The 13,974-nt window shown below is 41.0% G+C and overlaps 1 protein-coding gene across 6 annotated transcripts in view; it reads left to right on the top strand.

Annotated features, from left to right (window-relative positions):
* The window catches only part of pacs2 (phosphofurin acidic cluster sorting protein 2), a 220,422-nt gene that overhangs the window by 179,559 nt on the left and 26,889 nt on the right, over positions 1–13,974 (top strand). For all 6 annotated transcript variants that reach the window (XM_078406219.1, XM_078406221.1, XM_078406222.1 and 3 more), the window contains 4 exons: positions 50–154; positions 3,693–3,799; positions 9,269–9,423; positions 12,089–12,199. In XM_078406219.1, coding sequence (XP_078262345.1) covers positions 50–154; positions 3,693–3,799; positions 9,269–9,423; positions 12,089–12,199 — 478 coding nt within the window. The remainder of the gene's footprint in view (positions 1–49; positions 155–3,692; positions 3,800–9,268; positions 9,424–12,088; positions 12,200–13,974) is intronic.

The following is a 13,974-nucleotide window of genomic DNA, read 5'->3' on the forward strand; positions in this document are numbered from 1 at the left end:
TAAAAACATGTTTGCATTTCAGTGCATGTATTCTCTGTTTGTGCTGCAGATACCCCGGAAAACAGTTTATGACCAGTTAAATCACATCCTAATTTCAGATGAGCAGTTGCCGGAAAACATAATTTTGATCAATACATCAGACTGGCAGGGACAGGTATGTACCAATTTGGAGAGTATGTTTCTGCTGTATTTTCCAACATTGCTGTTCTGAAGAATATGTAGCAAAGGGGAGTGCACTACATTGCCAGTGTTGCCATCTATTAAATAGTGTAAGAAAATAACTGCAGATGCTGGTACAAATCAAAGGTATTTATTTCACAAAATGCTGGAGTAACTCAGCAGGTCAGGCAGCATCTCAGGAGAGAAGGAATGGGTGACGTTTCGGGTCGAGACCCTTCTTCAGACTGAAGAAGGGTCTCGACCCGAAACGTCACCCATTCCTTCTCTCCTGAGATGCTGTCTGACCTGCTGAGTTACTCCATCTATTAAATAAGTCGTTTGCTGATCAATTGGACATAGTGTAAAACGTGTAGGAAGGAACTGCAGATGCTGGTTTACATTGAAGGTGGACACAAAATGCTGGAGTAACTCAGTGGGCCAGGTAGCATCTCTGGAGAAAAGGAATAGGTTACGTTTCGGGTCCAGCATCTGCAGTTCCTTCCAACGCATTTTGGCTGCTCCACTGCAAAATCGCCTCAAGGCATGCCTACTTTGAAGAGGTTCTCCTTTCCCTGACGGGAGTTCTGAAACGCCCTCTCACTGCCCCCCCTCTGTGATTGTGAACCTTTTCATATCTCTAGTTTCCCCCACCCCTGACTCTCAGTCTGAAGAAGGGTCTTCACCTGAAACGTCACCTATTCCTATTGTGCAAAACAGAGTCTTACAGAGTCAACCCACCTTGCCCACACAGGCCAACATGTCCCACCTACACTAGTCCCACATGGCTATGTTTGGCCTATATCCCTCTAAACCTGTCCTATCCACAGAAAGCTGTGGAGACCAAGTCAATAGATATTTTTAAGGCAGAGATAGATAGAATCTTGATTAGTACGGGTGTCGGAGATAATGGTGAGAAGGCAGGAGAATTGGGGTTAGGAGGGAGAGCTAGATCAGCCATGATTGAATGGCGGAGTAGACTTGATAGGCTGAATAGCCTAATTCTACTCCTATTACTTATGAACATGAACTATCCACGTACCTGTATAGATGTTTCTTAAATATCACGATAGTACCTGCCTCAACTACCTCCTCTGGCAGCTTGTTCCATACACCCACCACCATTTGGTGGGTACATCTTTGCAGTACCACTTGAAGAAGATAGAGAAGTCCTCTCAGCCAACATTTATTCCTCAACTAACACCAAAAGCTGCTGATTGCAGTGCCTGGAGGATTACAGTGTGCGGGTGATTACCATGTTTCATGCATCATGACTGTGCTGTGACCACACTTCAGAACATCTGCATTGGCTATAAAGTGCTTTGGGATGTTCCGAGGTAATGAAAGTCACAATGCAAATGCCAGGTTTTATCTTTAGATTGTGAAAGGTCAATCTATTTCCAATTTAATGACCTGTGAGACTTAAAGTAATGTGTCTATCTTGACATAATCAATGGTTTGCACACTCTCATTGGATCAATCAATCTACCAGCTCCCTGCCTCTATACTAATTAATGCCTGCAGCCCATGAATTGTCTGGCCTGAATACACTGACCCATTTGGTGGACCATTTCCTCCAGCATCTTGTCCAGGTCACCTGCAGGTGTTATAAAGCAATCTGACTGCACACTATTACTCAGTTGAGAGCCTATTATTTTCTCCACATCTTTCAGCAGGGATGTGATATATATGATATGATATATATATGAACAGAGGATTGTTCATATATATATATAAATAATAATATATATATAACAGAGGATTGTTCATATATATAAACATAGCACAAAAAGTAAGGAAATTTGTGTTTGGTAGATTATTTCTTTGTTGTATCAATGCTTCTTGGCAATAAATCTTATACCGTTGGAAAGCCTGTTTATTTCCCTTTTAAATGGTGCCACATTTGTAAGGAACATGCGTTTGTGGGATGAGCAGCAGAGCTGAGTATGTGGGTTGCGCCCATGAAAAATCTGCCAAATCTTCTCTGCCAATGCCAAACAGCTTATTCTGCCATTGACTTGTTCGGTGTTGTTTGGTGGATTGGACGATTGAAGTCTGAAGAAACAAGACATATTGGCAATTTAACAATTTATTCATTTAATAAACAGGAGCCTCAGTAGCGTGTGGAAGAACCATACACAGCCACAACAGCCTGGCACCTCCTCCTCATGCTGGTCACCAGCCTGGTCACACACTGTTGTGGGATGGCATCCCATTCTTCAACCAGCATTTGTCGCAAGTCAGCCAACGTGGTTGTGTTGGTCACTCTGACACGAACAGCACGCCCAAGCTGATCCCACAAGTGTTCAATGGGGTTGAGGTCAGGACTGCTGGCAGACCATTCCATCCTCTCCACTCCCAAATTCTGGAGGTAATCTCTGAGAAACCCTGCTCTGTGGGGGCGAGCATTGTCATCTTGGAGGATAGAGTTCGATCCCAGACTGTGGAGATATGGGATTGCCACTGGTTGCAGAATCTCATCTCGATATCTCTCTGCATTGAGATTGCCTCCAATGATGACAAGCCTCGTTTTTCCAGTGAGGGAGATGCCGCCCCACACCATCACACTGCCTCCACCAAAAGATGTTACTCTATCAGGCACCTGATTGTCAGCACCTGGGGGTACCAGAAGCTCAAAACAAGAGTCAATAGCAACAGCAGAATAAGCTGTTTGGCATTGGCAGAGAAGATTTGGCAAATTTTTCATGGGCGCAACCCATATACTCAGCTCTGCTGCTCATCCCACAAATGCATGTTCCTTACAAATGTGGCACCATTTAAAAGGGAAATAAACAGGCTTTCCAACGGTATAAGATATATTGCCAAGAAGCATTGTTACAACAAAGAAATAATCTACCAAACACAAATGTCCTTACTTTTTGTGCTATGTTTATATAAATAACAATATATATATAACAGAGGATTGCAATCAGGAACATCTTTCTGCTGAGCTTTTCCAAAATCCATAAAAATTGTCCAAATAGGAGATTAAACCTAGGATTTTCCTGGTTTCTGTGGTTAAAGAGGTGGTGATCTTAGCTATTAGCCAAATGGGCAGGCTTGGTTTACTTGTTTGAGTACTTCCCTTTTATCACCTTTATTCACCAACACGATTGTGTTGTTTCAAGTGATAGACAAAGACTTAGTAACCTGAAGAATTACAGCTCCAAACTCAAAGTATGAATCTGACAATTTGTTGACCGGAGTCTGATAAAATGGCTGCAGGGAAAGGCTGAAGAGGAATCTATCCCTAGTCTGGCCTATGTGTAGCTCTAATCCCACACTGCATGATTAATCCTGAACATCTCTCGGGTTGAACATTAAACTGTACCATTACAGGTGTTGCCTTTTTTTTTTAAATCCCTCATTGAGAAACAGATGTCCTACTCTATAAGCACCTCATAGCTACTGGTTGGAAAGAAATCTACCTTTTTGTCAAGTTTCCATTAGCTCCATCTTGACACCACTGAAGAACTCTCCAAATTGAAACTGAAACTATGAAACTTAATGTTCTATGATACTTTACTGCCTTACAGTACGTCTCTGAGTTACTACAGAAACACAACCTCCCTATTGTGTGCACATGTTCTTCAGCTGATATACAAGCAGCATTCACAACTATCGTCTCCAGGATACAGCGCTTGTGAGTTGATATATTTCTGATTTTCTTGATTATAATTTTTTGTATGTCTGCACCTGTAATAGTCACCCACGTAAGCACAATTTTAATCTATGTAAAGCTGATCAGAGCATTGCTGTACATATATCTATATGCTCTTGTACAAGTAGACATGAAATTAGAATCCCTAGTTCCAGGAAAATTGAATTTAATTTTCAAATAATTATATTTACTGATGAACAGAGGGATCTTGGGGTCCAAGTCCAACACGAGTAAATATCGTGGTAAAGAAGGCACATGGTTTTGTTTGATTCCATAACTCTGGGCATTGAGAATAAGAGTCAGGAAGTCATTATGCAGCTTTATGGGATTTGAGTTAGGCTATATTTGGAGTATTGCAAGCAGTTCTGGTCACCCCATTACAGGATGGACTTGAGGACTTTGGAAAGATTGCAGAGGAGGTTTACCAGAATGATGCCTGAATTAGGGAGTATTAGCTACAGGGAGCAGTTGGACAGACTTGGATTGTTTTCTCTGGAATGCTGGAGGTTGCGGGGAGACCTGATAGAAGTAAATAAAGTGATGAGGCATAGATAGGATAGACGGTTGGAACCTTTCTCCCAGGATGGAAAAATAAAGTTCTAGAGGCCATAGCTTTAAATTGCGAGCGGCAAAGCTTAAAGGAGATGCGAGGGGCATTTCTTTTTACACACAGGGTGGTAAGTGGCTGGAATGCACTGGCTAGGGTGGTGGTTGAGGGAGAGATGATAGTGGCACATGGATCGTGTATAGGCCTTGTTGACCTTGACATCATGTTTGGCTCAAAGGGCTGATGGCCCTGTTCTTGTGCTGTACTATTCAAAGTTCTATATTCTATGTTTATAGCACTTCACATTTATTGCTTTCAAATTCCCTGAAGTCCTTCCTTCTCCCTTTTCAATATAATAGTTTCACATTCTCCTCTCCTTTCTATACCTTGGAAATTATATAGACTGAGTACCAGTCTGTGATGCTGCAACTGTCGGCATTTAACTGGGTTTTAGATCACTATAGGCATAGCCCCCTACCCAATAGAGAATTGCCTGCTGCACACTTTACATTTGCCAGTGGCTTATATTTGATTAGCTGATGAGTTTGTGGCTTCTGGGTCACGAGTGTTTGCCAAAAGCATGCAATACAAATAATTGTAAAAGCGAATTTGAATGCATGAAACATGAAATGAAAACAGAAATTGTTCAACTAGATGAGTATTTCGCAAGCATTTAGGGAAGAAGAAACAAAAAAATCCATTCTTCCGATGTTGCTTTTAGTGCTACAATCTAATGTTTAAAAGAGGCAGCCTGTGAATAGTCTCCTCAACTAGTTTCCAAGTTTCCAATACTCTTGCTTTTCTGTATAATCATTTCCTGGCATTCATTTTATGAAGTGATTTGAGGTACTCCTATTGATGAGAAATGGTATGACCATAAAAACTTTGGTGTGAGATGATACAACAGCAAAATGTCAGTATATTCTTCCTGTTGCCATTACCAGAGTGATCAAATAATTAAAATAAGTCATTTACGTTTTCTTTTCATTATAATCCAGGTAGCTGAAGTAATTTCTGCCTGGTTCTGAGTTGACTCTCACTCATCTGCAAATATTCTGTCAGTGTTAGTAGATCTAAACACGCTAATAAAATCAATAAATGAGTAGGGCACTAGAAATGACCTATTTACTCTCCTGATGTTCGACCTGATCTGACCTGCGGTAATGTACCCTGGCTGACGGTCACAAACTCCACCTGTGCATTAAAGAGGTACCAGATGAGAGGTGGTTACTGGGGTATTGTATCGCAGTACATTATAGAAGAGGAGAAAATCTGCTACGAGGCAACAAAACGCAGCCATGTTGGTGAGCAGAGGAATTAGGTTTTCGATTTTGTTTCTCTGACTGGGAATGCAAGAAGATAGTGAGGCTTTCCTTAAAGCAAACTTTCAGGATCTTGGGATGTCCAAAAGTAATTGACAATGTACCAAAGTAGCTTTGAAGAATGGTCGCTACTCTAAAGCAGGATCGTAGATGCAATAAAGTACTATTTACACTCTACAGCAAGCTTCAACGAGCAACAATGACAAAATTAAGTGTTACAGCGATGAAGAAAAAAATATTGGCGAATTACTTGCATGATCTTTCGTATCCTCCTCGTACACTAAATCGTGGCAGTGCAGCTGTCTTTCACTGGTGTACTGAAATACCAGGCTGAATTGTGTATTGTGGCTCTGCTGTTAGGCTTGAACACATGCTATTAGTGTACACTCGTATGTGGTGTTCCAAGGTTGCCTGCACAAAGGAGCCCACCGTCTTGCACTGAGACTGTGTGAGCAAATTGCATTCAGTGTTCAACTTATCCCACTCATTAATCAGCAATGATGATACACTATGGTGCTGTTAATAGCTGAACACCATGCTTAACTCTGCAAGACAGAATCACAGTAATGAGCAGGCAACACAAAAGTGCTGTCTGCTACTGGGTTGAATGGGATTAATTTAATTAGACATTATCAATTCCTACCCATTATCCAGCACCATCGTATTGATAATTATTCCATGCTTGGAATTGTTCTGGGAAAAGAAAAGGTGTCGGTTGAGTCCCAAAGGCTGAAAATCAGCTCAGATTTAAACATGGAATGGAAATAAATTATACATAATCCACAGATCGCATAATGGAATCATCTTTTGCATAGAAGTTATTCCCAACACAATGTATATGGCAGCTTTCTGAAATAGCATGGGTTTCATGTGCAATACAACATTTGTTTGAAAATTTTCTAACTTCTGAAATGATCAAAACAGAGCAGCATGTCTATCAATAGCCTCCCTCCAGTTGCTATTCAGTCAGTGACTTGTGTTGCTTCTTCCTGACAATTAATGTGAAGAGTTCCCGTTTTGATTAAAAGCCACAGTAGCAACCTAATTTAACTGCAACACAGTCTGCTGTGGTGCTGTGTTTCAGCTGTGTGGGAGGTTATTCTTCATAGCCTTATTGCAGTCCATAAAAAATGTCCAGGCTGTATTCCCCATGGCATAGTTTGATGGGTGACTATTTTGGGTTTAAGTAGTGAGGGCCATCTGCATTGAATCTGCAGTAGGAATAGCAATGGTAGGTTAACTTGTTGTTGGGCTAGGTGCGATGACAATATAAAAGGAGGAACTTGGCTCCGCTCATACCATAAGACAGAAGTAGAATTAGGCCATTCAGCCCATCGAGTCTACTCCACCATTCAATCATGGCTCATCTATTTACACTGCAACTTTGACCTCTAGCTGCCTGATATATATCACCTGTTCTAGTCACATATCACCTGCTGCTGAAATCTACCTTATTGGTGACCCTCGGACTATTCTTGATTGGACTTTGCTGGCTTTACCTTGCACCAAATGTTATTCCCTTATCATGTATCTATACATTGTATATGGCTCAATTGTAATCATGTATTGTCTTTCTGCTGACTGGATCGCACATAACAAAAGCTTTTCACTGTACCTCGGTACACGTGACAATAAACTAAACTGAACTCATCAGCGTCTCATCGATTATTCCAATTTAAATCTGACCATCCTCTGTCAATTCTAACTTGCTGAAAGATTTCCTTCCCAACATCTTATTTACACTCGATCTGTTCACCCTTTGCAGTTAATCTTCATAATTTCATGGTTAAACATTATCCTCATTTTAGAGTGCTCATCCTTGCATGCCCATATCTCTCCTTATCTCTCTAATCTCTCCTAGCCTACAACTCTCAGGATATCATTGGTCTTCCAATGATAGCTTCTTTCACACCCTTGGATGAATTGTTCAACCATTGGCAACTGTGTCTTTATCAACTAAAGCATTTTGTGCTAGAAGATGTTTACACCCTATCATTCTGACCGAGTTTCAGGTTGTCTTTCAAAGATTAGAATTTAAAATTGGTAATTCACCAATCCATGATTGCCAAAAGAAGCAAAAAAAGGTATGGTAATGGTCTGATCTTTTAATCTTTGGGTAATGCTGCAAGGTTGGTAATAGTCAAAGGAGAGAGGGATAAATATGGAAACTACAAGCCACCCAATGTTGGGAAAGTAGCAGAAAGAACAGACCTAACTTTCATTTGGAGAAATTGGGTTAATCGAGGGCTATAGAATTGTAGTTGGGAACTTGTATCTGACTAACCTGATGATATAACTCCTTGACATGACAGATGAACATCGTAACACTGATAATGTTAATGAGAACATTCTGAAGATATTCAACAGGAGTAATGAAAGAGATATAAGTGAAATTAAGGGGATTTATAGTGACACTGTTAAATATAATTAGCTTAGTAACCAGATACTAGATTTGCAAAAATATGGGGCACATTTTGCTTTGGAAAATTGAGATACTGTTTGTGCTTTGGTGTTGCAAAATGTGTATGAAACCTGGATAGATAGTAGATAGTGATGAGGATAATTGAAGGTTTCAGAATGACATGGGCAGACAGCATTCAGTGCTGATAATTAATGAATAATCCTGTGCTTTGGGAGGATGAGAGTGGAAATGTAAGACAAATGGCAGGTTTGTAAAGTGTACCCGAGTACAGATCATGGAATTTGGAGATGGATTGTCAAGTTGATAAATGATTTATAAATGTGAACATAAAAGCAAAAGCATCATATTTGAATTTTATAAATCACTTGCCATACCTTCTCTATACCTATACCTTATAGAGTATCCTGGGCACCACATATTAATCAAGATGCAAAAATGGCAATTATGAGAAATTTTATTTAGGAGGTGAAGTTGGAAAAACTAGGATTATAATTCCTGGAACAAAGGGACAACCTAGCAGTGACATTTTTAAGATGGAATTTGTTGGGAGTAGCAAAGCAAAAATCATACCCTAGGACCATGGATTCAAAATCATCGGTAAAAAAATATGAAGAGGAGGTTTCCATCACTACTGCTCCTCCTTTTTCCAAATATTGTTCCATAAATGTTGTAAATGAGTGGAAAGAAACAGAGGAACAGAGAACGTAAAGACTTGTAGAGGCAAATGAAGAATGTGAGCATGATTGCTCTTTCACAAAGTCAGCAAAACATGCCTGGTCAAAGGGCCTCGCTTGTTCACTGTTTCCACGATCGCATGATGTCCCTTAATCCCACTGTCAGTGCCTCGATGTCAAATTTTGTTTGACAGTGCTCATAAAATGAGTTGAGACATGTTATTGTTAAAATTCAATGATTCAATTCAATGATACTGTACTGTCACATGTACTTGGGTCCGGTGAAATGATTTTGCACTGAATACAACCTAGTAAAATCATACAGCAGATCTCGCCTAGGCAGTACACAAGAGTTGCCATGTTTCTGGTGCCGACAAAGTTACTTTATTACAAACAAAAGGTGCAAAAAACACTTGTACTGCATACTAACTTTTTTTAAGGTTGCATTATTTTTTTGTAAACACCAATTCTCCTGTTTGCTTTCAGCTGTAACTGTAACTCCCAAACTCCAAATCCAATTAAAGTGACTGTGGCAGGAGCCCAACATTTCCTGAGTGCTATCCTACGGCTCTTTGTGGAGCACCTGTCGCACAAGACTCCTGACTGGCTTGGCTACATGAGGTTTCTCATTATTCCTCTTGGTATGTTCATGTTACAACTAAAAATATTGGAAGGTAGCTAATGCAATATTTCAAGTTGTCCAAAAATGCTATTTTGGATGATGAGATATGTGTGAAGGAACTGCAGATGCTGGTTTAAACTGAAGATAGACACAAAAAGCTGGAGTAACTCAGCGGGACAGGCAGCATCTCTGGAGAGAAGGAATGGGTGACGTTTCAGGTTGAGACCCTTCTTCTTCTTCAGAAGAAGAAGAAGGGTCTCAACCTGAAACGTCACCCATTCCTTCTCTCCAGAGATGCTTCCTATCCCGCTGAGTTACTTCATGTTTTGTGTCTATTTTGGACGATGATTTTGTTTTAGCAGGGAGCTTCACCTATAAGCATCTCCTCATGCTGGTAAACTTTGAAGGAGGATTTTTGTAGGTGGGTTGGTTGTTGCTTACATTTCATTTGCTTTAGAAGTACAGCATGGAAACAGATCTTTTGGCCCACCGAATCCATGCTGATCATTAATCACCTGTTCACGCCGGTTCTATGCTATCCCACTTTCTGATCCATTCCTTACACACTCGAGGCCAATTAACGTACAAACCCACACAGCTTCAGGATGTGGGAGGAAACCGGAGCACCTGGAGGAAACACGGAGAATGTGCAAACCCCACACGGACAGCACCCGAGGTCAGGACCAAATCTGGGTTGGTAATAAGAGGCAATAATGGAAATACTCATCAGGCAAATTCTATCGAGTAGGCAACTTTTAACGGTTACTGTCCATTTATCAGAAGGAAAACTTTAAAGTGTTTTAATAGTTTTTAAGCAAGGACAGAGATATGGAGGAAGAATGAAAGGAGGATGTGGGTAAAAGGCAGGAGAGGTGATGTGATGAAAGATATTGGATGAAGAGGAGGAGGGCTGAAGAGCCCGTTTCCATGCTGTATCTCTAAACTAAACTAAACAACTTGGAACGTTCTCAGACCATCCCAGAGAGGAAGAGAGCCATAAAGAGATCAGACATCAGAGGCAAAAAGGAGACAATTGGGGCCAGCAAAATGGTATTGCTGACATGAAATTAATAGAAAAAAAAGATTGAACAAGAGAAAAGAAAAATCAAGTTAGGAGGAATTTTGTTCCATGGAGGCAAGAACAGAGTGAAATAATGGTCCTGCCATAGCAAACCTGTGCCTGGATCTTGGGAGAGAGGGAGAAGTTTGCTGAGATGGAATAGGGTAACAGAGGGTTGGTTGTCAGGATGTGGGTGTGGAAAATTGGATTTGAGGAATCGTTGAGATCGGTGTCAGAAGGAAAAATGGTTTGACATTTACTGTTGGAGTTGGGTGATGGTAGGTGCACGTGTCAGCGCAGAGGCTATCAGCCTTCACAAGAGGAGACTGTGAGCTGGCCCTTGTCATTCCTGGCAGCAACAAGCCTCTGTTTGATGGTGCCTGTGAAGTTAAAGAGAAAATGTTATGGATATTCCCCTTTGAATGGTGTTGCTATCTCCTGCTGTCCAACTCATGAGCAGCATAGTTTGCTGTGGAAAGATAAATTATTTCCCTGGGCTCCGTCAGCTTATTGCTTCTTTTGATTAAAAGCTGAACAGAAATTAGAGGCACCAAAAATGGTTTTTCAAAAATAATGCAATAGCATTGTAGTTAATGCAGCAATTAATATGATTGCATCTATAAATGGGCGAAGTATATTTTAGTGAATAAGATGGTTGGCAGTGATTTTAAAGTATCAGTCCAGTTTTCCGTGAATGTTGAAAGTTTCACTTTAGCACTGTGGGGATATGATTTGAGCTTCTACCTTGGTGTCTGCCATCTGTTGTGCCATCGGGCGCCCATGTAGAATTCCAAATGAGGTGCTAAGTGATGGTTTTGCAGAAGATTCCCAAGGACCTGGAACATCTGCTTGTTTTTGCAAAAGCTCCAGATTGATTCTTGTGAACTTAATTAGGTTGCTGGACTAAACCATGAAATCAGATATCACCTTAATCCACTTAAAAATATGACTGGGATAGGCGTAAGGAAACATTAACTGATATGATGTTAGTTTGAGTGAAATATATGTGGGCCATCTTCTACAAAACGGGTCGGTGGGGAAATGCATAGGCTAGCTTCTATAAAACTGCCGCCCTATTCTTGGTAGTTGTGGATACCTCCTCTGTCTTCGGTTGTTGTTGTTTCCCCCTGCAGTCTCAACAACAGCTGCCGAGAGTTCCTGCTGAGTTGACGGATAGCTGCCGGGTCTCCCACTGCCTGTAAAACTGCTTGGACTCGCTTGGCTGTACCTGACAACTTTGTAGATTTTGCTCTCGGCCACCTGCTGCAGTGAACCAAAGCTTGGAAATTCAACAGCAAATGCGTGTGGCTATGGGGAAAGTGCAAGCCATTCAACATTTTTATGAAGCTCCTTTATGAAGTAGCTCGTTTACGCTCTGTGGGCTGATGAGCCTCGAATGAAATTCTATGATTCCATGACGTTCAATCATTGTTTTAGAAGAAGACGAAAAGTTAAATTTGGAAGCCAGGGAACCCCCCTCCCCCCCTCCCCCCCCCCCCCCCCCCCCCCCCCCACTGCAATTGATAGTTTCTCTTAAAAATGCAAAATGAAAATAAGCAACAAATTGTAAAACTACTATTTTTATGTTCAAAATATTGACGCACTCACGCTTCCTTCTCTCTAGGTTCTCATCCGCTCGCCAAATACCTCAGCTCCATCGATTATAGATACAACATTTTTTTCCAGGATGCAGCCTGGCAGGATTTTTTCACCAAAACTGAGGCCCCTTCCATAGGTAAGGAATAAGTAATGTGTAGGAAGGAGCTGCAGATGCTGATTTAAACCAAAGATAGACACAAAATGCTGGAGTAACTGAGCAGGACAGGCAGCATCTCTGGAGAAAAGGAATGGGTGATGCTTGAGGTTGAGACCCTTCTTCATACTTCAGCCTGTAAAACTGCTTGGACTTGCTGGCTGCACCAGTCTGAAGTCATCAGTCTGACGAAGGGTCTCGACCCGAAATGTCATCCATTCCTTCTCTCCACAGATGCTGCCTGTCCAGCTGAGTTACTCCAGCATTTTGTGTCTAACAAAGAATATGTAATAATGCATTATAATCATCCCATTTCTTAAATTGGGCTACTTTGAATTACAATGTTATGTTAAGTGTTTTTAGTTAGTTTCTTGGTTTAAAATGGTAATCTTAGAGATGTTGCCCACAGATTGTATTTGAGGTCATCAAGCATGAAAGAGAGAATTAATTTCCATTTATGTAGCAGTGACAATAAAAATGACCAACCTTATGCCTTAAATAATTGTGGTTCCTTTTTCTTCTTTAAAATGGTGCCTTGAAACACTGTCCACCCGAGAGAGCCTCGTACAAATGTCAGTGAAGCTCTTTTGATGGTGAAAACTTCATTAGTGCTGCTCTGAAGTTACAGCTTAGATTCTGCACTCCAGTATCCAGAATGGTACTTAACTCATAATTCGACAACAAATGTTACCATTGGGCCACATCAATCTACAAATTAATTGACCGATCTTTGCTCATTCCTTTCGTGCATCAAATCTCCCAGCACGGCATTTAGTTGCACTTTGAATAACGTTTTTCAATAATGCTCTTTCCTTAATGAGGATGTTAAATAATAACTTTTATTATTTTGTCAATTTCTATTTAATGTGATGTTTAAATTTGGTGCCAACAAATCAATGGACGCTAGTTTTTTGAACTATTCAACATAACTTTTTAAACAAATCAAATGATCTGTTCTGCTTCTTGGCTTTCAAAGTTTACTTGATATTGAAAATCCCTTAACTGTCCTTATGGTTTAATGGTAATGATTTCTAAGTAAAATGCCTATTTATATGACATGATGTTAAGCTTCAGTGATAATGGCAGTCACACTTTAAGATATAATATCTGTATTTCTATAATGAGACTTTTGCATCAGATTACCTAATCTCCCATCAAATTTCAATACTTTATGAAAATCTTTTTCAAAAGTTGTAACTGACATATTACGCCCAATATAAATGTTTAAATTTAAACGCTTGCGCTTGCTCTGGCTCTGTCTCTCATGTACTAGCTCTCTCACGCACTCGCTCTCTCTTCCACTCCCTCCCGCTCCCTCCCTCCCTCCCTCCCTCCCTCCCTCCCTCCCTCCCTCCCTCCCTCCCTCCCTCCCACGCTCCCTCCCTCCCTCTCTCTCACACTCATTCCCTCTCACCATTGCTCGCTATCTCGCTCGCTATCTCGCTCACTCTCACTCTCTCTCTCTCCCCTCGCTCACACTCTCTCTCCCCTCGCTCACACTATCTCTCCCCTCGCTCACACTATCTCTCCCCTTGCTCACACTATCTCTCCCCTCGCTCACACTCTCTCTCCCCTCGCTCACACTCTCTCTCCCCTCGCTCACACTCTCTCACACTCTCTCTCCCCTCGCTCACACTTTCTCACTCACTCACCCACCCCTCAAAGGTATGGGATTAAAGTTGCTTTCGTTGCCCTGGCCTCTTGCTCAGCATATTAAAGGTTAATTAAACGATAACTTGTCTGAGGCAAATAGAAAA

Source organism: Rhinoraja longicauda, chromosome 10, assembly GCF_053455715.1.
Source record: "Rhinoraja longicauda isolate Sanriku21f chromosome 10, sRhiLon1.1, whole genome shotgun sequence".
Taxonomy (NCBI): Eukaryota; Metazoa; Chordata; class Chondrichthyes; order Rajiformes; family Arhynchobatidae; genus Rhinoraja; species Rhinoraja longicauda.